The sequence below is a fragment of the Cucurbita maxima genome, unplaced genomic scaffold (assembly GCF_002738345.1).
Source record: "Cucurbita maxima cultivar Rimu unplaced genomic scaffold, Cmax_1.0 Cma_Scf00038, whole genome shotgun sequence".
Lineage (NCBI taxonomy): Eukaryota > Viridiplantae > Streptophyta > Magnoliopsida > Cucurbitales > Cucurbitaceae > Cucurbita > Cucurbita maxima.
The window spans coordinates 1,507,624-1,518,564 of NW_019272054.1; the positions used below are offsets into that span (position 1 = coordinate 1,507,624).

The window sequence follows — 10,941 nt, forward strand, 5'->3', positions numbered from 1 at the left end:
ATATATATATATATATATATATATATATATATATATATATATATATATATATATATATATACATATACATATACATATACATATACGACGAACTCAATCACTATAGATAGAGTTGCTTGTCAACCGTTAAAAATGCAAAATATAAGAGAAAAGATTCTTGATCAGATTCTCAATCGGGAGGTCTTTCATATCTTCCAAGATCCACCCAACTAAGTCAAAAAGCTAACGTCATATTTCCATTATGGGGGTTGACGGGTTTGTGAAAATCGAATGCCATTCTGAAAATTTTTTAATTTCTTTTTAGAATGGCCAAGGATCTATGACAAAATTTTAATGAGCATAGTCAACGATTTAAAAGAGCCTCGGGCATATTACACCCACGTAGCTGAACATTAGATATGAACGAATATATATAGAATTTATGTATAACTTTTAATGTATAGTACGTCTTTAAATTTATTTAAAGATATTGAATAGATCATAAAATACAAAATTGAAAATTAAATTACCTATTAAATACATAATTAAAATATTAAAAGTTTAATAAACACTCGACACAAAATTGAAAGTTTACAAATTTGACACTCTTAAGGTTCGTGAATCAAATGAACACAAAGCTATGGTCCCAAAAATTTAAGTTAATAGATTACCATTTAACTCTGCGTTGAATCCAAAAGTTTTTCGAAAGTATAAACTTGTAATTTAAACATAGATTGGAAAGGGAAACGAACCCTTTCTTGTAAGAGTGTGGATATCTATTCACGTGTAATTTTTTTAATAAAAAAAAAAAGTATGAATGTAATAATTTATTGGAAACTAGAAGGCTATTGTTAATGTGAACATAAAATAATTAAGGATGAAAGAAGAGCAATGGAATCTAAGGCAACCACCGACTTGCCTTTATTTAATTATGGCAATGAAGAAAAGTTGTTAGTTATGTTCCCTTTGGGGATGGAAGGTCAAACCACACAACAATGCCAACCTTTTCTTGACCTTATTATAAATTTTATATTACCAACTACTCCTAACTTTGAATCCATATATAATTTATATATGTCACAAAAATATCATAATGGTTGGAATTTGTAACGATCTATGTCCAACATTCATGACTTCGACATTCTTCTGCTATATGGTCATGTTACATTCTTCGCTCCTAATACCCGAAGCCACAAGAACGAACAATCATGGAGTGGTGGTGTGGTCGTTGTTACATATATGAGGACTGCTTCCATCCACCATAGTCTTCTTCTTCCATTTGAAAATTTCTTGCACTTCTTTTCTGTGGAAGAGAATACCCTTTGTCTGTACAAGTGAAAAGCTCACTATTTTATGTGATACTAAAAGAGACCCACTGACCTCAGGAGCAAAATTAAGGCCAACTTTGATCTCTCCGCAGTATTGTTCATCCTTCACCACGTTGTATACTGTTGCTGGCAGGCTTCCTTCATGGTAAACAGGATCCAAAGGAATTCTGCATAAACATACCCACCACCTAGCCATTACTCTCGGATATGGTTTTCTTTCGCCTTTTCCTTTCCATTTCTCTTGTGGGTCCAAACGTCTTTGATGGTGTGTTTGTTTGGTGTTTGGAGAGGTTTCCACAACTTTAATAAATAATGTTTCGTTCCGCTCTCCAACCGACTAAGATCTCACTATTCATCATCTTCGAGGCCCAATGTCCTCAGTGGCACACCGCCCAATATATAGATCTGATATCTCTTTCGGGCTTCTTTCAAAATTTTAAAACACGTTTTGGAGAGGTTTCTACACGCCTTATAAGAAATGTTTCGTTCTTCTCTTCAACCTGAGGTGGGATCTCACAATCCACCCCCTTGGGGTCAGTGTCCTCGCTGGGGAGAGGTTTCCACAAGCCTTATAAGGAATGTTTCGTTCTCCTCTTCAACCGACGTGGGATCTCACAATCCACCCCCTTGGGGGTCAGTGTCCTCGCTGGGGAGAGGCCTCTTCAACCGACGTGGGATCTCACAATCCACCCCCTTGGGGGTCAGTGTCCTCGCTGGGGAGAGGTTTCCACAAGCCTTATAAGGAATGTTTCGTTCTCCTCTTCAACCGACGTGGCCTCGCTGGGGAGAGGTTTCCACAAGCCTTATAAGGAATGTTTCGTTCTCCTCTTCAACCGACGTGGGATCTCACAATCCACCCCCTTGGGGGTCAGTGTCCTCGCTGGGGAGAGGCCTCTTCAACCGACGTGGGATCTCACAATCCACCCCCTTGGGGGTCAGTGTCCTCGCTGGGGAGAGGTTTCCACAAGCCTTATAAGGAATGTTTCGTTCTCCTCTTCAACCGACGTGGCCTCGCTGGGGAGAGGTTTCCACAAGCCTTATAAGGAATGTTTCGTTCTCCTCTTCAACCGACGTGGAATCTCACAATCCACCCCTTGGGGTCAGTGTCCTCATTGCCCACTGCCCGGTGTATGGCTCTGATACCATTTGTAACAGTCCGAGCCCACCGCTAGCAGATATTGTCCTCTTTGGGCTTTCTCTCTCAGGCTTCCCCACAAGGTTTTAAAACACATTAATTCTCTCGGGCTTTTTCTTTCGGGTTTTCCCTCAAGGTTTTAAAACACATTTTCTAGGGGAGGTTTCCACAACCCTAATGAGGAATGTTTCGTTCCTCTCTCTAAGACAAGAGATCTCACAATCCACCCCTTCAGATCCAACATCCTCGCTAGCACACCGCCCAATGTATGGATCTGATACCATTTGTAAGAGCTTAAGTCCAACATTGTCCTTTTTAAGCTTTCCCTCCCCTCAAAAATGTTTCCGAAACCCTTATAAACAATGTTTCGCTCTCCTCTACGACAGACATGGGATCTCACATGTTTACAGAGACTAATTAAGATAATTAAGAAGCATTTTACATACCTTACTCTACCAACTAAATCATCTTGCGTGCCAGTGTCGCTGTCCATTATCTTCAAATTGAGCTCTTTTGCACCTTCAGATATACTGAATATAAAAGTCTCGTTCCATTCAGGGTTCGATCCCTTTCCTGTACGCAATCAACAACGGTAAAACCACTTAAAAAAAAGTTACCAAAATTGTACAACATAAACAAACCTGAAGCGATGCTGCTTTTCTGCTCCTGTGAACGGCAAGTAAGAACAACATAAGGATCCATGTTACCTGATCAAATCAAAATAACAATCAAAATGTTTCATAAACACCAAAATGGCTGAAAAATGGAACCAAAATAAAATACGATCTATCGATCGATCCCAAAAGGAAGCGGGAATTTACAGAGATAATCCGTATTTTCGAGCCCCTTGGCCGAAATAAGAAGAACTTCAAGAGTTCCAACCGGCATTTTTCAGGATGATGAAAAGAAGAGGTTTGAAAGAAAGATATCCCAAATTGTGATCCACCCTTTCTGTGAGAGAATTGTTTGTTCAAACATATATATATATATATATATATAGAGGTGTCGAAGGGATCTCAGAGATGAACTGACAATGCTCCACCATAAAAGTAGAAATTAGACCCCATCTTGCGGTGACTTGTCATTTGTTTTGTTGAAAGTCTTTCTTTGTTGATTGGTTGACAAATTTTTTCTAAGAATTAGATTATAAATTTTTTCAACTATCATTATGTTTGGTCATAAATAATAGAGAAAAAATTATTCCCTTTCTCATTTAAGTAGAAATCGTATTCTTGATGGCAGCGGACTTGCGATTGTGCGGCACTCACTTCTCAACGACAAGTGAGCTAAGCCAATTTGTTCTGACGTCGCCTACGGCCAAACGACGTATGTTTGAGCCTCTGACCCTGGTTTAAGAAGACTTTAGAAAACGAGGGTAGAGAGATTTTCAAAAGAGAGATTTTGAAAGAGACGTTATATATGCAAGCAAGAGAGTAACAACAACGACTAACAGTATATAACTATTGGTAAGGAGATTTAAGTAGAAATTTTCTCAAAATGTATGTGATTCGAAAATTCACTTGAACTTAAATATGAAGAGTGTTTGGACCCCTCCATGAAACGACTTATAAGATATAAATAAAAATTTATTTGCGATATTGTGATAAATAAGGAGAGAGTTTAGGTGAAACACCACCACCAATATTGATTGACATTATAAAGAGTTCATTATTTAGTAAATTGGTGAGGATAATTTCTCAAATATATTTAGAACGGAGCAGGTGTAAGAGGAACACGGTGATGAAGTGCGTTTGGACCATCTAGAACTAAGTGTAGAGAGTTCTCAGAAAAATCAACATCACCCGTCTCACCCGTCTTCATCTCTTTCATGGACTTCATCTCTGTGGATATTCCCTCAAAACTTCGGTAAAACATGCTCTGATCAGAAGCGACCGCCGGAGCGTGAGTGACGACGATGAAAAGTCCCATGAAGATGACCAAATGATGAGTTGCCATAAATTTCAATTATCACCGACCAAAGTATTACAAGTAAAATATTAAAACATATTTATAGAGAAAATAATTAACTTTTGAATCAAACAAATCTACTCCTAATGGTTGAACTCTTCTGAGCTGTTATAAATAGCTTTAAATATCTTAGCGGTTATAAATATGGTTAGTAGGTATATACATGATATGATACCATATTTTTATCCTATCAAAATATGCATAGTTTTTAATACTATATTTATATAAAATTTTAACGTGGATATTAAAAATTTTAAAAAATATTTAATTAATACAATGGAGTGGTAAAGATTTATAACATATAAAATTGAATATACGACTCTATAATTCTATTAACGATCAATCCAATAAGAAGGGATTTAAAAAGTTTTTGTGAAAAAACATCACTAACATTTATTAATATTATAGCGAGTTGATTATTTAGTAAAATGGTAAGGATAATTTTGTAAATATATATTTAGAGCGGAGTAGATGGTAGAAGAACTTAATTATGAATGACGTTTGGACATGTTGGAATACTACGTAGAGAACCTCGAAGAACATCAACATCACCTATCCGTGTCTCTTTCACCGATCTCATCTCATTAATTACTCCCAAAACATTGAAAAGATCAAGTTTTTGGTTTGAAGTGGCCACTGAAACATGGCTGATGTTGAAAAGTTCGTTGAAGATGACAAAATGAAAGTTGAAATGAGTTGTCGAAAATTCGAGTATAAGAATCAAACGAGATTTTTGTAGAAGAAAACGGATAATGAACGTTATAACGAGGTTATTGAAATATTTATAGGAAAATTAGGGGACATATTAGGTAAAGAAGTAGGCTCTCTTCCCACTAATTGGTTGAATTCTTCATCATTTTAAATAATTATTTAGTTATTTTTTCATAAAGAAATCGATGTATCTAAAATAACATATATTTTTGTATATACAATATTTATGAATCGGATAAACAAACTCAAAAATCTAAATTTAAAAATATATCCAGTGGACTTAAACTATTACAGGACCAACTTACCAAAACTGAATGGAGAGAACCACAAAAAAAAAAACATCACTCTCTCTCTAACACCGATGATAATCGCTTATAAGATATAAAATTTATCAAATATAAAATTAAACGAGAAAATAAAAAAAGTTTCACCGAAACAACACCACCAATTTTTATTAATATAATATTATAAGGAATTCATCCTTTAATAAATGGGTGAGAATGATTTAGAAGATGAGAGAGTAACTTGATTATGAATTGAGCTTTTATCTCTCCAAAACTTCATGTAGAAGCCTTCGAAAAAAATCCACACCACCCATCTTCATTTCGGTGGATATATCCTAAAATGTCGATAAAACAAGCTTTGGTCAGAAGTAGCCACCGAGATGTAGGTGACGACGACAAGAAGTCCGATAAAGATGACGAGATAAAAATTCAGATGATGAGTCGCCATGAATTCTAATTATCGTCATATTTTGGTAAAAGAAAATAGGTAATGGATTGTATCCACAATATTCAAATAAAATCTTCACGTTATTAATATTTTAACGGTTATTTTCCATAAATAATTTTTTTTTTCTATTTCATTGGCCTTTAATTACTTAATTTGAATATTATTTAAAGATCTAACTATTTTCGGTCAACCAAAATTTTTAAATACTGTATTCTCAATTGTCCTAATTTAATATTATTATTATTATTAAAACTCTGCTATATTTAACACGAATTTTAATAAAAAAAAAATAATTATAATGAAAAAATAATAAGTTAAAATAAAAATAATTAAAAAAATAAATAGTAAATGAATAAATAAAGAAATTGATGAAACATAAGAAAATAATCATATTGATGTCACAATCTAAAAAATGTAATGCATAGTATAATTTTTAATGAATGAAATTAAATTAAAATTTAAAGCATATTATTGTTTTATAAATAAATTATTATAATGGTATAAGATTGATATAACGTTTAGAATTTTATCTTATTTAATATAATTTATTCGGTTCTACCTAATATTCAATTTTTGAAATAGGAGTAGACTAAATATTTAACATTAAATATTTATTCCCTATATATTTAAGATTAAAAATTTATTTAATTTTATTAAAATAATTTGTGTGAGAATAATTGTTAACATTTATTACCCACCAAAAACCTAGATTTTAAGGAAAATTAAATTAACATTTAATTAATTAAAATTAAATTAATAATATGACTTAATAAAAGTAAAATTGTTAAGAATTATTAAATATATAAAATTAAAAAACGTAATAAAGTGTTGAAAATATAATAACATTTATTATAGACTTATTGATATAATTAATACAAAAAATACTCTTAGACTTGAGTCGATTCGCTGATGGTACAATTAATTAATGTATTATATAATCAAAAATTCACTTCCTAATCATTAATTATCGCTTTTAATATATATATTAAATATATTTCTATGAACCATTTAGTTGAGAAAATAAAAAAGAAAAGAGAGAGTTTTGGTGACACAATACTATGTTTATTAATATCATGAGTTATTTAGTAAAATTGTCGGGATAAGTTTGTAAATAAATATTTAAAGTGGAGTATATGAAAGAGGAGCTTAATTATGAAGAGCACATTTTGAGATCTCACATCAGTTGGAGCAGAAATGAATAGAAGAGAACCACCAAAAACATCCATGCTCTCTCATAACACCAATGATAACGACTTATAAACTATAAAATTTATCAAATATAAAATTGAACGAGAAAAAAAAAAGTTTCGGTGAAACACCACCACCAATTTTTTTTAATATAATATCATAAAGAAGGGTGAGATCACGACTTATAAGATATAAATTGAATAATGATAATAAATTTTTATTAGCATACTGTGATAAATAAGAAGAGAGTACAGGTGAACCAACACCACCACCAATGTTGATTGACATCATAAAGAGTTCATTATTTAGTAAATTGGTGAGGATAATTTCTCAAATATATATTTAGAATCGAGCAGGTGTAAGAGGAACACGGTTATGAATTGGGTTTGGACCCCCTGGAACTACGGGTAGAGATCTTCCAAAAAAATCAACACCACCCGTCTTCATCTCTGTGGATATTCCCCCAAAACGCCGGTAAAACAAGCTCTGGTCAGAAGTGACTATCGGGGCATGGGTGACGACCATGAGAAGCCCGATGAAGATGACCAAATGATGAGCCGCCATGAATTCCAATTTTCAGAAACGAAAGGTATTTAGTAGAAGAAAATAGATGATGAATATTACACGGAGAATATTCAAAATATTTATAGAGAAAATAATTAATTTCTGAATCAACAAAATCAACAAAATCTTCTCCTTATAGTAGAATTTTTCTATCACTTTAAATATCTTAGTTGTTACCTCTGAGTTGTTATGTCTCCTTATAGTAGAATTTTTCTATCACTTTAAATATCTTAGTTGTTACCTCTGAGTTGTTATGTATACATCTGACGAACCTTAGTGCGTTAGCCTGTATAAAAAATATTGTTCTTAATAGGAATATATTATAAATCGTCACTAACATAATACATATTTTTATCTTAATATAGAATAATAACTCTACCTACTCCACTCCCTAAGCGCCTCATGTGAATTTGAATAAACCCTTCTCGACTCTTTCCTAACTCTACCTACTCCACTCCCTAAGCGCCTCATGTGAATTTGAATAAACCCTTCTCGACTCTTTCCTCGGATCAGAGCCTAACCGCTACATCGCTTGTTATGTATACATCTGACGAACCTTAGTGCGTTAGCCTGTATAAAAAATATTGTTCTTACTAGGAATATATTATAAATCGTCACTAACATAATACATATTTTTATCTTAATATAGAATAATAACTCTACCTACTCCATTATAAATCGTCACTAACATAATACATATTTTTATCTTAATATAGAATAATAACTCTACCTACTCCACTCCCTAAGCGCCTCATGTGAATTTGAATAAACCCTTCTCGACTCTTTCCTAACTCTACCTACTCCACTCCCTAAGCGCCTCATGTGAATTTGAATAAACCCTTCTCGACTCTTTCCTCGGATCAGAGCCTAACCGCTACATCGCTTGTTATGTATACATCTGACGAACCTTAGTGCGTTAGCCTGTATAAAAAATATTGTTCTTACTAGGAATATATTATAAATCGTCACTAACATAATACATATTTTTATCTTAATATAGAATAATAACTCTACCTACTCCACTCCCTAAGCGCCTCATGTGAATTTGAATAAACCCTTCTCGACTCTTTCCTCGGATCAGAGCCTAACCGCTACATCGCTTGTTATGTATACATCTGACGAACCTTAGTGCGTTAGCCTGTATAAAAAATATTGTTCTTACTAGGAATATATTATAAATCGTCACTAACATAATACATATTTTTATCTTAATATAGAATAATAACTCTACCTACTCCGCTCCCTATGCGCCTCATGTGAATTTGAATAAACCCTTATCGACTCTTTCCTCGGATCAGAGCCTAACCGCTACATCGCTCTTCTCCACTCCCTAAGCGCCTCATGTGAATTTGAATAAACCCAATAAACCCTTCTCGACTCTTTCCTCGGATCAGAGCCCAACCGCTACATCGCTCTTCTTACAAGTTCAAGAGCAAATTCAATCATTTTCAGGATCAAATCGTCCTTTTCACAGGTCGAGATCAAACCGGTACAATTATCTAAATTTTGTAGGATCACATGTTTATTTTATTTAAATAAATATTAAAACATTTCCACTTTGAGTGTCCATAAGGAGTGACAATTTCCACTTTAATTTAGGGAATGATCATTTGTAAGCTCTCATGTCTTTGCTTTGGGCTTTCCAAAAGAGCTCATACCAATGTAGAGTGTATTCATAGATTATAAACCGATGATCATTCCCTAAATTAACCAATGTGGGACACTTTCATCTAACACTTCCCCTCGAACAAAGTACGCTTTTTTACTGTCTTCGAGGAGGCTTGACTCCTTTTTTCTTTTTTGGAGTGCTTTGTTCGACATTCGAGAATTTGCCAATTTATTGGCACGACTAAGTTTAGGGCATGACTGTAATACCATGTTAGGTTGAATGGCTCAATGACCTGACCTAGGATCACGACCTCATGTATTTATAGATGTGTATAATGAAGATTACATTCTAAATCATAGATTTAGTAACAAAACTATGAAATTATAGATTTGGAAACAAACCAGTAAATCATAGATTTTGTAACAAACTAGTAAATCACTAAATTATCTTAATATACACAGATATGATCTATTCTACGTTTAACACCAACTACCACTTGACTCACGGTTAGTAAACGTGACTCGCCTGCAAAACACGTAACCTCGTTCCAATCAGTCTAGCAGCCCAAGGTGCCTCGGTCCAAACCCAATAGTCCTCGACCTACCTGCAATAGCCTCGGTCCACCACCAGCAGCTTCGGCCCAACCAAGTACATGCCCTAGCTTCGCGATTCGCACGCCTACAGCAGCCGACCCGATAGCCTGCTCCTCGACCCATGACGCTACCCGCGATGCGTCGACTCCTCCTTGGCTAAGTCGGCGACTCTGCTCGGCTCCGCTCGACGCAGCTTCTCGACTAAAAAATTTAGATATTCGGCTCGATATAAGGAAATTTTTCCCATTTCCACATTTTTTTGACCGACCCAAAGATGAATTCGACCTTATGGAAGGTGATTTAGGTAGTATGCTAAATTTCTCAATTCAAGTTAAATTAGGTTAGGAAGTTAGAGTTATTAAGAGAATTTAGTAAATGTTCGATAGGAAATATCTTGGTGACGCTCAGAATAAGATTCGAAGGACGAGCTCAAGCAATATTCTATTATAATGTTTCAAATGATCATTTCCACATAAAATAATTACGTTATATATACATAGGATGATTGTTAGTTAGGATGTCAGTTCAAAACTAACAAAAACCTGTGTCATCATTTATGATGACTATAATGCCTTGTGCCCCATGCCCAAGATTCAGTATATGACGATCTCGACATTCCTCTGCAACATGGGCACAATCAACACGAGTCATTTCAGCATGTTTTGTTCTCACTCACATACATCATATAAAAATAGTAGGTCACCCAACATTAAATTGCTACCCGTAAAGCATTAATCATGAAGTTTCTATTATTAAGTCATTGAAAGAGATGGTGCACCTCATTAGTATAAGTAGTATCTTTCAATTTTTTTTAAATCCATCTTAATCATCGTATCCTCATAATCGTTCTCATTCGAATGTGGTCTCGATTCATTTATATACCCTTCATTATCTCGAGTATAATAATATCAGTTTTCAATTAACCATCGTATGTGTATTTGATGTTTAATGTAAAAGATTGTTGAGAAAAATACTTTGTTCTAATTTTAACTTCAAAGTAAATTGCTAAATATCAATGTCTAAAATACCATGCCTCAATTTTATAAACATCTTGATCCATGAATAATTTTGAAAAAAAATAATAATAAAACCAAAATTAACAATATGTATATATATATATATATATTAAAATTA

The 10,941-nt window shown here is 33.8% G+C and overlaps 1 protein-coding gene across 1 annotated transcript; it reads right to left on the bottom strand.

The window, feature by feature from the left end:
* Positions 1–1,142: 1,142 nt before the first annotated feature.
* Positions 1,143–3,365, bottom strand: LOC111468991 (elicitor-responsive protein 3-like). The gene is made up of 5 exons (XM_023114177.1): positions 3,264–3,365; positions 3,084–3,149; positions 2,889–3,015; positions 1,360–1,474; positions 1,143–1,282 (listed from the first exon to the last, which is right to left on the bottom strand). Exons 1-5 carry the CDS (start codon positions 3,328–3,330, stop codon positions 1,211–1,213), a joined length of 447 nt encoding a protein of 148 aa, XP_022969945.1. The 5' UTR covers positions 3,331–3,365; the 3' UTR covers positions 1,143–1,210.
* Between the last annotated feature and the right edge of the window lie 7,576 nt (positions 3,366–10,941).